At 34.8% G+C, this 13,427-nt stretch overlaps 1 protein-coding gene across 2 annotated transcripts; it reads right to left on the bottom strand.

The window, feature by feature from the left end:
• Nucleotides 1-2,375: 2,375 nt before the first annotated feature.
• Nucleotides 2,376-11,371, bottom strand: LOC104223588 (dehydrogenase FPY6). 2 transcript variants are annotated; one of them, XM_009775046.2, is made up of 12 exons: nucleotides 11,181-11,371; nucleotides 9,776-9,916; nucleotides 8,573-8,621; nucleotides 8,303-8,320; nucleotides 4,918-5,033; nucleotides 4,730-4,843; nucleotides 4,293-4,343; nucleotides 4,042-4,130; nucleotides 3,741-3,801; nucleotides 3,559-3,636; nucleotides 3,316-3,426; nucleotides 2,376-2,885 (listed from the first exon to the last, which is right to left on the bottom strand). In XM_009775046.2, exons 1-12 carry the CDS (start codon nucleotides 11,307-11,309, stop codon nucleotides 2,757-2,759), a joined length of 1,086 nt encoding a protein of 361 aa, XP_009773348.1. In that variant the 5' UTR covers nucleotides 11,310-11,371; the 3' UTR covers nucleotides 2,376-2,756. The 2 variants fall into 2 exon arrangements, with proteins under 2 accessions (XP_009773348.1, XP_070018595.1); XM_070162494.1 differs by having other exon boundaries at nucleotides 2,376-2,882.
• Between the last annotated feature and the right edge of the window lie 2,056 nt (nucleotides 11,372-13,427).

Raw genomic sequence — 13,427 nt, 5'->3', positions numbered from 1 at the left:
TTGTACCTCTTAATATTTAACCCACCATACTTCTTTGGTCTGCATAATAGATCCCATGCTACCAGTGCCATCTTTTTATGTCCTTCTGTGCTGCCCCAGAGATTCTCCCTGCATTTCCTGTCTACTTCTTTGATAATACTTTGAGGAAGTATAAAGACAGCTCCCCAAAAGTTGTATATTGCAAATAGCACTGCATTAATAACTTGCAGTCTACCTGCATAAGATAATTGTTTTGTATAACCTGACTTAATTCTCATTGTAATCTTCTCCACTAGTTGATGGCATTCTACTTAGCTCTATTTCTTTGATGTTAAAGGTAACCCCAGATACCTCATAGGCAATGTACCCACTGAGAACCCTGTGTTACCTAGGATTGTTTGCTTAGTTTCCTCATCCATTCCTGCTAGGAAAATGTTTATTTCTCCATGTTAGCCACCAATCCTGAAACTTCACTAAAGTGATTCACTACTTCCATCATCCTATGTATGGACTGAATATTGCCTTTGTAAAAGAATTCTATGGGAAATGCCAATACTTTGGGATAACAATAACTTATAAATTTATGCTTCGCGTCGAAGGTACTAGGTTTCATAGAAACCGTTACCTGTTGCATCTATCTTTGAGGAGAATAACATCTTAAAATATAGAATAATTTAATTTTTTTATTTTTATGTTGGCTATCACATAGTGCATCGCTATATTTATACTTCTAAAAAAATTATTTGAGAACATTACTTCATGTACATGGGGAAGTTAGTCCACATGTAAAAAGAACGAGTCTATAATAAGAATGCCTTGTTCCTAACAACTTTTTATTTCCCCTATTTCTCTAAAATACAAGGACATTTCCTTTTTAAAAAACAATAACTTGTCCCAACTGAAATTAAATTTTATAAAGAAGGAATTTAATTGGTCCATACTTTCAACTTTCAATTCCAATAATCTTGATATGTGAGATTGCTTTCAAAATGGCTCCAAAATCAACTACTTGACTCAATTAGTAATGTGCTGTTTGTTCACTTCTCAATCAATTTTCTTATGATTCTGGTAAGAAAATGGCTATAATTTTATTTATTTGTCTCTCGAAGTCACTTTCCTATACAGATAATTAAAAATTATGAGGGAAAATTGATGTTAGGTGTGGTTGGTTTAAATACAAGTCATTTTCTTCCTATCTACTCTCCTTGTTATCTTCTTATAGCAAGAAATCTATTTCTCTTTATTGGTGAAATGCAATAAGATTTTAATTGTGCAGTAAATAATTATTTTCTCATAGGAGAATGACGACTATATGATTATAGCCAAAATATTTCCTCGGCGATGAATTGTTGGCACCAATTTTACATTTTGTCTCTATGAATTGAGGAGAAAAGGAGTACGACAAAAAGAGGAGTGTATCATGAGAGAAGCAATTGAATTGGCAAAATAACGACTAGGCCTTTTTACTCAAATATCTGGAGAAATAAAGTGGACCATACTCGTTGAGTCACTTTCTTGTAAAGGTTGAGGCTTTTGATTCTTATTAGTTTTCGTCATAAAATTCATAGGTATATATTACTTGTTTAGTATGATATAAATCTTTCATAAACTAAATTCTCACTTGTTCCGTGTGGATACAATTTCTTATTCACAGCCCTATCTCTGGAAACTAAAATAAATGCATGTACATCTAGGATCACAGTTATTTTTCATCACTTTTATAATTAGAGGCAGATCCAACATTTCATGTTTATAGGTTCCTACAATGACCTTAAACTAATATACAATAATAATTGAATTCATAATCAAATATTTATACATATTTATGAATTTTTAAATACATTTACAAGGCTGGGCCAAAGATACTCGATTTCGTGAACCCAGAGGTTACACTCTGGATCCGCCACTGCTTTTATTTGTAAAAATAGCACGGGCTAGCCAATTTTCGGATTGGTCATTTAAAAATAATCTGCCTTTGCCAAGTCATTGAAAAATAGCCACTATTTTGTTGCAACAGATACCGGTCCAGCATAATATACTGGAGTTCGGTGCATCTGTGTATGAACTTCCAGCATATTATGCTAGAACTCCAACACGCGGAAAGTTCCCGCATTATATACTAGAGATTCGAGCACCTGTGTATGAACTTACAGCTTATTATACTGGACCGGTATACTTTGCTGGAACTCCAGTATATTATGCTGGAGTTCCAGCATAAGTATACTGGAACTCTAGCATATTATACTGGAGTTCTAGTATACTTATGCTGGAACCCAGTATAATATACTGGAGTATTTTCCGGATTTTGAACTGTGTTCTCGTTCAGATTTATCTTTACATGAAAAGTGGCTAAATTTTGATTACTTTTGAAAGTGTGACTATTTTTGAACGACCACTTGTAAATCTGGCAATTTTGAATTTCTCCCCTTTTATTTAGCTTCAACCAAAGTTAGGTACACAAATTACAGCCCATATATTACACTCTGTTTACATAGTCCCATATTTTCTTCCATCTAACCCTGGAAGACAAAGGATCTCAAAGAATAAGAGGTTTTTCAGCTTGACAATAGGGTCCAAAATAATGTACAATGGCTTTGTCCTAGAAATCTTCAAGAGTTTAGAGACAATGACATCTCTCGATCGATCCTTTTTTTTTTTTTTTTGGTAGCCTCATATTATATATGAATCATTTACTCCTACTAGCGTATCCGCTCCATGGTATAAAGATCAACAATCATGTGCACGACATATTCAAGGAGAGTAATGGCTGCGTAAAACTAGAACTTTTTTACTTGGACCAGAGCTCCTTGTCTCTTTCCTGATTCGAGCATCGCGTCTAAAACAGCAACATCACGAGCACCTTCAGCAAATGAGAGACGAGGATCGATGTGGGAACTATGGTCCTTCTGCACAAAAGAAATCTTATATGGTGACGATAGAAAACCTTACAAAAATGTTCTGGAATGCAAATCACATGAACAATGTAAATCACTGCAATCATACATAATTTGGTAAAGAATGAATCAAAGGATTACAAGCATGGTTATTGATCAATGGAAAAGGACTGGTCGTTTTCATTTCCACAGCCAAATAAGCATACCGAACAATGTGACTTAAAATGTATGTACAGAGGCACAAATCAATTTGACTAGCTAATTTGCAGGACACTAAAGGGCAGCCCGGTACACTAATCTCCCGCTTTGCGCAGGGTCCGGAGAAGGGTCAGACCACAAGAGTCTATTGTATGCAACCTTACCCTGCATCAGGAGGTTGTTTCTATGGCTCGAACCCATGACCTCCTGTCACACTAAATGAGAAATTTAGGAAGCGTTTTACCTTCAGGTTGGCCGTTGATACATCTGATAGAAATGTTTTCAGTTCGTCAGTGACCCCGCTAAAAGGATAAAAGAAGCTCTTGCTTTGACCATCAGCCATATGAAGGTGAATCTGGGACAGCAATTTAAAGACAGAACAGATTTGTGAGATTTGCATTGAAACCATTGTTCTTTGTGAAGGGAAAGAAGTTTGACAAAATTACATTTCGTTCTAATCGGGATTAAGAATAAAGTTTCCAATTACCGAGTAGCCATGTTTTCCATCCTTGTTACCACGCTCAACTTGCAGCACCCCATTCAAACCGACAACTCGCCAGATTATCTAAAGATGTGAACAGTACAATTAATCAAGAATCATCGCTCTACAGATATGTTGTCATAGAAAATACTTTCTGGAGAAAAAAATCTAGTTAGTATTGAACTTGCCTTTGGTGACTTTGAAGATACCACCATCACAAAAACTCCTGAACACCCATTCTCCAGTTGACTAGAGAGAACAAAAGGTGATCATAGGTTACATTCAACTTTGTTAAAATTAAATCCCTAATACAGTGAAACCTCTCTATAACAATCTCATTTATTTCGATATTTATTGGCTGCTATAGAGAAGTTATAGAAGACTGACTTATCAGATTACATAAAAATTGGTTCCGAGAAAAACTTGACTTATATAGGGATGATGTTATAGAGAGGTCTAATTGTATCAGGATAACAGTATAGAACTCACAACATAGACGAAATGTTATCAGGAGGAGGCAAAGTCTTATCGACATGAGAATTCATGGCTGACAAAGATGCAATCTCACATCCAACAAGCTGCACATTTGAAGAGGACAATAGTGATAATAAATAATTGAAGATGCTTTGACTAGTAATTAGTGACGTCCAAAATGTAAAGAACATCGTTTTGTCTTCAAGTTGAAATATGTTTAAAAAATAGCTATCGCCAAATAGATCCGGAAGGGATGACAATATTACCATCCTTAGTCCAGCTACAAAATGTACACCCATGTCTAGAATGAAACCACCCTGAAGAAATCAAATGAAATCGTCAAAAATCAAGTCAATGAGTCTGAACTGAAACAGAGAAAGAAACGCATGCAACGTGCTTAACAACTCGAAAATGCTTCCATTATGCTTAAGACTACAACGAAAAAGAAAACTTAGTGACCAGAGATGTTACAAGCAACTATTCAGTGCTATTCTATTTGTGCGAAATGTTAGCTTCAAGATTATTTAACATGTACTATGACGAAAGAAGCCATTTTATTTTGAAAGAACCTTTTCCCCGCTATTAGATAACAACAACAACAACCCAGTAAAATTTCATAAGTGGGGTCTGTGGAGGGTAGTGTGTAACTTACCCCTCCTCTATTAGATAGCAGAGCTAATGTATCATTTAGTGAAATACTCACAACAAACTGGCGTCTCCAGGAGCTGGAGAAGTAAGGATTTGAGTTATTCATTGATCCTTCAACGATTACTTGGATATTCATCATCTCTCCAATTTCAGAAATTAGTTTTCTGCCCTGTACAATACAATTACTAATTTATCCAGTTAGCCACATATGAAAAATAAGATCGAAACACAAGTAACAAGCACCTCAATGAAGGCAGGTTCGAAGCGATAATTTTCTGCTACAGCCCATAATGGTTGATGAGTCAGTGTGGCGCTTAGAGAATTATAGTGAGTCAATGCTGTTTCTGCCTCGTCCACAGCTGCATTAATACAACAATCTCAGATATATATAGGTGAAATGCAGATACATAAATATCACCTTGATAAATCTAAATGGACAAATTTATTAGGCCAAAATAATCTCATACGTATAGAAGTATCATTATTTGATTGATCTAAGTTAATGCAAAATATTAATAATAATGAATAATAGGTTATTTCTCCTTCATTTTAATCAGAGGTCTCGGGTTCGAACCATGGGTATGGAGTCGCCTTTGTTAGTGAGCATTTTACCCCCCAATGTGGAACTTCCTGGTGCGAATCCGGATTTAGTCGGGCCCCAATGTGGATAACCGGACACCGAGTGGGATACCAAAAAAAATATTAATTTATTCATTTTTCTATTTATTTATTTATTTATTAATATTTTGGTCAATCGTTGAATATATATATATATATGTATGTATAAATTTTGGGCATCTATCTAGTTCTAAATAACTAATATTAGGGTACAATTCTAATGTAGTATAGTAATTTTAACTACTTGATTACTAATTCTCCATAAATATATATATTCTAGTGAAATATCAACAACTATATATGTGTAAGCGTGTAACAGTGAAGTGCAATAAATGCCATGTGTCAAAAGAAATTCTAAATTTGATTTGTTTTGTCGAAACGTGTGCAGTAAAAATATCCCATGCTTCAACACGTGTGAAAAGTGAAAATATCTCATGCTTCAAAACGTGTGAAAAGTGAAATCCAAAAGCCAATAGTTCCACGTGGCAACATCTGAATGGCTCAACAAACAAGTTGAAACAAATAAAGGTCAAAAACCCTAATATTTTCCATCTAAAGAACTGAAAGCAGTCGTAGTAAATTTTCTAGGTCAAAAAAATGACTCCAAAATTCATCGAAGAAAAAGGCACGGACTTCAATGAAAACGACGGAGATAAAGAAAAGTACATAACCCGAACCATAAATTTCTACGGGTGGGCCGGGTTTGTGAAACCACCCGGAGATTACAGCCCAGATTTAGTTCTTGAGTTCTATGCTAACTTAAATCCAACATACAATCTCTCTTATGTTAAAGGACAACTTGTTGATTTTTCTCCTGAAGAAATTAACAATCTCTACGGTCTTATACCGGTTGACGATTCGTCGACCCGATTAGTAATAGCTGATCCGCCCGTTAAAGAGATTGAGGAAATTCTTTGTCCTTATGGAGCTAACTGGTCAGTTGATGAAAATGGAGTTAAAATCAGCTGTAAAAGCAAGAATATTGGGTTTGCAGCGCGGGCCTGGTTGCGTTTTGTTAATAGTAGAGTGATCCCGAGCACAAATGTGCATGCTTCGGAGATTTGTGTGGATCAGTTGACTCTGGTGTATGCAATGCATACTAGGTTGCCTATTGATTTGGGTCGAATTATCAATGCGAATATCAAATCTGCTTGTTGGAGAGAAACTGTTAGGTTTCCTTCCACCATTACTAAGTTGTTGAGGAAGAAGGGAATAAACTCCGAGAGTTTGGTGAAAATGCAGAATGAATTGATTGATAGAAGAATATGGAAGAAAATGGAAATGACAACTGGACCAAATAAGTTACCAGGTCGTGAGGATGAACTGCGCGACGAGCAGCTAGCATCACCATCTGAACAAAGTGCTCGGGATTATATGGAAAGTATTCGGAGGGTGGAAGAACGGATGGACAGGTTTGAGGAACGAGTAATGAGCAAGTTGGTTAGAAGTCAACATAATCAGATGCAATATCTAACTTACAGTACTCGGTTGTTGTGGACATTCTGTAACATGATGAAAGAGATGGCCATGATTTGGGAATTTACTGATCTCCCGGAGTTTTCGCCATTTGTATTTGTCCAGCCTACGTCTCAGCCTATTCCTCGAGTTGTACCTACCGAGGGACCAAATGATTTAGCGGGACCAAGTCAGCCGCCTCCTCCACCACACGAAGGAGCTCAGAATTACACAGAAATAATTCAAAGGTTGGTAGAACGGATGGACAGGTTGGAGGAACGCGTGATGAGCAAGTTGGACAGATACGAACAAATTCAGATGCAACAACTATCTTACACTAGTCAGATGTTTTTGTTGCACTCCAACATGATTAGACAAATTGCTATGACTTGGGAAATTTCTGATCTTCCGGAGATTCCTCCATTTGTATTTGTTGATCCTGTATCTCAGCCTGTTCCGCCTCCGCCTCCGTCAGCTCGGAGTTACACGGAAAATATTCAAAGGGTGTACGAACGAACGGAGAGGTTGGACGAACGAGTGACGAGCAAAATGGAAAGAATAGAACACATTCAGATGCAACATCTAACTTATAATACGCATTCATTGTGGTTGTCCGCCAACGCTATGAGAAAAATTGGTGTGGCTAGGAACTTCCCTGATTTTCCGGAGTTTCCTCCATTTGTATTTGTTGATCCTTCTCAGCCTTCGCCTCGGTCTTATGAGTTTCCCCAGCCACCACCACCCGCCCCAGCACCACCAGCACCTTGAGAATATGACTCATAAATATCTGCAATAGATGTTTCCTATGTGTTGTAAATTTTTGTGAGTACCAGATTATCTGTTTGTTAGTTGCAGCTTTAGCTGGTAAATTTGCAGTATGTCTTTAATCTTTTTGGAGTACAATGGTGATGCCAAGGAAGTGAAGGAAACTCTTCTTCGTTGGCATGGACAGAAGATCAAGAAGAAGTTCAACTATCGCTGCATGTCTCTTATGGAATGTTTTGGGGAGGCATGCGATCACAGATGTTTCAAAGGAAAATGGAAGCTTTGCACGACCAAAAATATAGATGCTTATGTTTTTGTTTTGTTTTCTGGTGTACTATAAACTATGTAAATGATTAGCTCCTTAGAGAGTAACTGTGCTTTTTCACATGTACTGCACCTCGTTGGTGCTTTTGCAAGCAATATATAACTTTTATTTAGTAAGAAAGAGTACCGTCTATGTGCCTTCCCTCCCCTGGCCTCAGTCCACTGCTGAAGGATGTTGCAAGGTTATTAAGTTCAGATTTAACTCCAAAACAAGATTTTGAATGTAAGACGCGCAAAGTCTTAATTGGAATCTCAAAAAAGATTTACACTAGCCTCAAGACCGAGACATGTTAAACTTCTTATATCAGTCGTCACTAAGAGTACTGTAGTAGAACACATTTAAGGTTGAACAAGTTGCAATAGGAAGAATGCTAGAAGATTGGTTAGTTAACTGCACTTGAAACAGAAATAAATTGAACAGAGCAACATACATAAGTTCAATGAAATAAAAATGCATCTTACTTACTTGCAGCGGCTGGTTTCTCTGGAGTTCCCAATTTCGCCAAGTAAATGAAGATATGCAAATACACAATGGTTAGTTGATTGCACGTCGCACAGATATGAGCTAAACTTTACGCAATTTATTTAAATGGTTCATAGAAGCAAATGTAAGAGATAAGGAGAAAAGATGAAAAGCAAGTATTTGTCCTGCTTCATTGACAAGGTAACAAACTTGAAATTTTACTAGAAAATGAACTTCTCCAACACCATTTATTGCAACTTTTTATACAATTACCTTGAAGGACATGCTTTCCTGCCTTAAGCAGCCTCAATGACATATCCACCTGCATGAATTAATTCAAATGTCAAACACAATTTTCAGAACTAACTGCAATTTATCAATCTAATGTTGATCGTCAAGATGTTGTTGAGGATTGGGAAACAGAGAGATTCAGCCAACTATTACAGTGACTCCAGAGAGGCAGAATACTCCAAATTCACGTAAATGGAAGGAGACCATGAAGAGATGGTAAATTCTATCAGCCTATAAGATAGTATCCAACCCCCCTCCTCCCAGCAATCATATTGGCCATAGAAATTTATTTGGATTTGCGATATCCCCCAAAAGTGGTTGGTTTCTGCTAGACAGCAACCCATGAAGCGTGCTTGACACAAAATAACCTTCAGAAGAGGTTCTAAATTAGGCAGCAGATGTTGTATGTGTAATCTTACAGATGAAGTTAATCATCTTTGATACAGTGTAGGTCTGTAGGGTGGTTTTGCAGATCTGGAATATGTGCCGTATATGGTTAAGGTCTTAAGAGCTTTTGTCGGGCTGGTATGGCAGAAAACCGAAGAAGGAACTCAGAAAGTTATGAAATTCTATTCCTACATGTATATTTTGGGTTATCTGGTGGGAGCAGATGCGGATCCAGAATTTAAATTTTATGCGTTCAGATTCACAATTCTACCACATCTCAATCTAATTTAATGGGTTCAAAATTTATTGTTTGTACATATTTAATGATTTTCTAGGCAAAAATATAGGGTATGAGCAAAAGCTATGTTTCGGTTGAACCCAACCGAACCCATAGCTTTTACACTAGATACGCCTCTGGGTGGGAAAGGAACAAAAGATGCTTTCAGGGGAAAGCTGAACCTGCGCATAGACTTAAACACAGATGTTTTATATTTTCTGGCACTCGAGTGTAAGAAGCTAAATTATATGATACTGGCGCATTACTTGTATTTCCCATTCCCTAAGTTTACAAAGAGCTACTGAGTTTTTCCTTGTACATATCCATGCACTTTTACTTGAACAGAATACTAACAGAAAAAAGAAAATGAATGATACTTCCTTTCCTACTCCATGATTACCTCCTTGACGTGAAATGAAATAGAGACAGGGATATAAGATACACGCGACTAACATTAATTACTTTATGTATATGGAACTTGGTGATATATACAAGCATATAGACAAACGAGAGAGATATACCATGGTTTGTCCAGCAAGAACAACGGCAACACCTGTAATGGAACTATCCTTAATGATATCTTCAAGCCCGGCATCTCCCCACTTACATTCCACATCTGGGAAATGCTTCCGTGCTATTTCAACAGCACTTCTGGCAGATTCCTAACAAACATAAAGGTAACAATCACGACTAAGAATAACAACTACTTCAGAGAAAGGTACACAAAGAAACCCAGTTATTATCTAATTCGGACTTTCAAGATAACGCACCAACGAGACTACATAAAGTTCACATTTTTATCCCACAATCTAAAATCGGCAAACAACCACTAGCAAAATATCCTGCATTTTCTCCACAACGCAATTTTCACTTTCAAGAAAAATGCTACACTAGACTACATAAAGTTTACATTTTTATCAAATTTAGTCAGTAAATCCACTAACAAATGTGTGCAAATAGCAAAAGTTTTATAGTGTATAACTTATAGTTTCCAAACAAACCAATTCTTGCTGCCAAGGAAAATGCAACAGCGGTAGACTACATATTGTTTCCAATTTTTCATACGGATTTAATTTATGTACAATGACACTGTAATGAATTAAACTATCAGTGTAACTTAACCTTTTATAGCAGGTTATTTAGCAATAGAGTTACCTGTAATTCAATTTTAAGTATTTTTACAACGTCACTGCATAGAACTTAATGTATTGTTTCGATGGTTGTTACATATCGTTTCATAATATATCGTATTGTATTGTATTGTACTATATCGTTTGATGAATATAATGTTTGGATAGATTGTGTCGTTTGTCGTTGTTTCATGATATCACAAACCAGCAATAGGAAGAATAAACTTGCAATATTATAAAGAAAAATTATGATACGGGATAAAATTATCATATAAAAAAGTAGGTTAAATAATAAAATAAAATTATTTAACAATAATTAAGTGTGAGATTGGGAGAAAAAGACAAGGTAATGATGCAGCCACACTAAATCGATCGTTACATAAAGTGGCACATTTCGTCGTCATGTATCGAGAGATTTAATGATACGATACAATAAAATGTAAGTAACAATCAAAACAAATATCGTATTTAAAGTAACAATACGATACAATACAACAGTTAACGACCATCCAAACAAGCTGTAAATTTTTATCATATCTGGATATCTTAATCCATGAAACGGAAAGGGGATTTATTATTAATTCTAGATAACACAACCTAAAAACAATATTCCACACACAAAGCTCCCATTTTTATGAACCCCAAAAACTAAAACTAATAATTAAATAATTCCACAGCTAGACTAGATAAAGTTCCAATTTTTATCAAAACCCAGAAACTAAAATCCACAAACAAATCCATACAAATGGAGAATATTTTTTGTTTCCATAAAAATTCAAGAAATAAGTTTAATTACCTCACTGCGACTCCAAATAGCTCTGAGAACAAAGAGGTGAGGAATTTCAGCTAATCTGGGAATGTATTGAGTTTTGACAAATATGCCAGCTCCAAGAATTGCTATTTGAGGTACCTGAGACTGAGCCATTGCAGATCTTAACACTGATCGATTTGATTAGTACTCAGTAATGTTGTTCGGTTTTGATTATTCAGTTTGTTGAGCTAGTGTTGGTAAATGTTTAAAAAATATCTGCGCACGTGAGAATCACGTGACACAACCAATAGCTTTAATAATTAATTATAATAATAATTACTCCAAATTCAAAAAGAATGAAACTATTTCATTTTTAGTTAATTCAAAAAATGGAACCTTTCTAAATTTAAAATAATTTAAAAGTTTTATTTTCCCTTAATGAGATGATTTATAGTCACACATATATCTAGGAATTATTTTAAACCACAAGTTTTAAAAGTCTTACTCCCTCCGTTCCAGTTCCAGTTTATGTGAACCTATTTCCTTTTTGGTCCGTTCCAAAAAGAATGATCCTTTCTAAATTTGAAAAAAAAATTTGCTTACGCTTATAATTCTACCCTTGATGAGAAGCTTTTATAACCACACAAATTCTCTGGACCTCTTTTTGACTTGTTTAGGACCACAAATTTTAAAAGTCTTCATTTTTTCTTAAACTCTGTGTCTAGTCAAACAGGTTCACATAAATCGAAAAGGAAGGAATATCTTTTTTCTTAAATTTTTTGTCGAGTCAAATAAGTTTAAACAAATTGAAACAAGGGAGTAATAATAAGAATAATATAGTTTAAGTTCTAGGCATATGAATGTACAGGTTTTTAACAAAAAACAGTTTAAGTTAATTTTCGACAACATGTAAATTTCATTGCAAACTTGATATGTGAACCTGAAAAATAGAGATTTAAGCTCCTATAGCCGATTAAATGTACTAATATTGTAAAAATCCTCATACGCAAACTCAATAATATTAAATATTAAAAGTGGGAAGCCCATAGTTAAAAAGTTAGATTACCAAAATACCCGTCTAAATAATTTAAATATCCTATAAATGGCTATAAACAGCTATAAAAACTCACGCCTACGATGAAGTCATTTAATGAAACGGTGGCAACTTTTTGTTTTGAAGAAAGCAACTCTTTAACCTACATGAAGGATGGAGACCTAGATGAGTATCATCCGTCTAACAGAACAAAGTAACAAGTATGGTTTTTACCTTCTTTATGTTATTATTTGCAAAAACAAAAAAAATGTCCTCATACTAGATATGTAATTTCATGTATCTTGCATTGGAAATCAAAGAGATAATTTAATCCGCACAAGAAGAGTTTCAAGTCATGAGGAGCATAAATATAAGATCAAGTTTCAAGTTTCTTCATTCACATTTAATTATTTATTGTTATTTTTCTCTCTTCCAATCCACCATGAATTACGTGTCACAATTCCCTTTTGCATTCCTTCCATATAATCGTGTTAGAAATTTATAGAATAAATATATAATATTACTACATAAAGGAAAAAATAATTAAACAATTAATGTGTTTGCCTGGATAAATTTATACAGGCGGTTGTATTCATATGATATGAACTACATATTCCACAGACTAACTTCCTTCATTTTTTTTCTTAAAGTAATTGATGTTAACAACCATTGTTGATAATGTTATATGGATATCTTGTCAATCTTGTGAAACATAAATTTAAAGGACATGCATATTCTTCTAAATATCGAATTATCCTCATTGCTTCTCTTTCTCCTTCTTTTTATAGTATAAGCATATACTTTTATGGTAACACATACTGATATAATTTTAGTATTAATTTTAAATAACTTATTTGAAAAGTGTCTTTTTAGTTGTGTCCTTAATTTCATAATTTAGCAAATTTTTGGAATATATAAATATAGATTTACTATTAATTTTAAATAACTTATTTGAAATATGTATTGTTAGATAAGTTGATGAATTTGTCTTATTATGTTTTATTTTCTAAATTGATTGATTAGTTATTCAGTATTGGATGCCTTTTTGTTGAATTGTAGTTGTTGCAGTTTAGTTTAGTTTAGTTAATCATATATGTGATATGTCTTAATGCTTGTAAATATTTCGGGAATAACTATTAGCGAAGCTTTTGCACAGATGGAGAAACAACCTAATATTTATGATGTCGTACATGTTAAGTCTTATGACAAGGTATTTTCAGCAAATCTATTCTAAGATAATATTGAATTGGCAACTGAAA

Source organism: Nicotiana sylvestris, chromosome 11, assembly GCF_000393655.2.
Source record: "Nicotiana sylvestris chromosome 11, ASM39365v2, whole genome shotgun sequence".
Taxonomy (NCBI): Eukaryota; Viridiplantae; Streptophyta; class Magnoliopsida; order Solanales; family Solanaceae; genus Nicotiana; species Nicotiana sylvestris.
Note: the sequence above shows the minus strand (reverse complement) of the source record. Positions and strands in the feature narration are given on the sequence as shown.

Excerpts from the sequence above, each read along its gene's own strand:
- LOC104223588 (XM_009775046.2), bottom strand. The coding sequence starts at position 11,309 with ATGGCTCAGTCTCAGGTACCTCAAATAGCAATTCTTGGAGCTGGCATA. Across the intron at positions 8,622-9,775 it reads TTCTTGCTGGACAAACCATG|GTGGATATGTCATTGAGGCT; the intron begins GTATATCTCTCT and ends TAATTCATGCAG. Across the intron at positions 4,844-4,917 it reads TCGAACCTGCCTTCATTGAG|GGCAGAAAACTAATTTCTGA; the intron begins GTGCTTGTTACT and ends TGTATTGTACAG.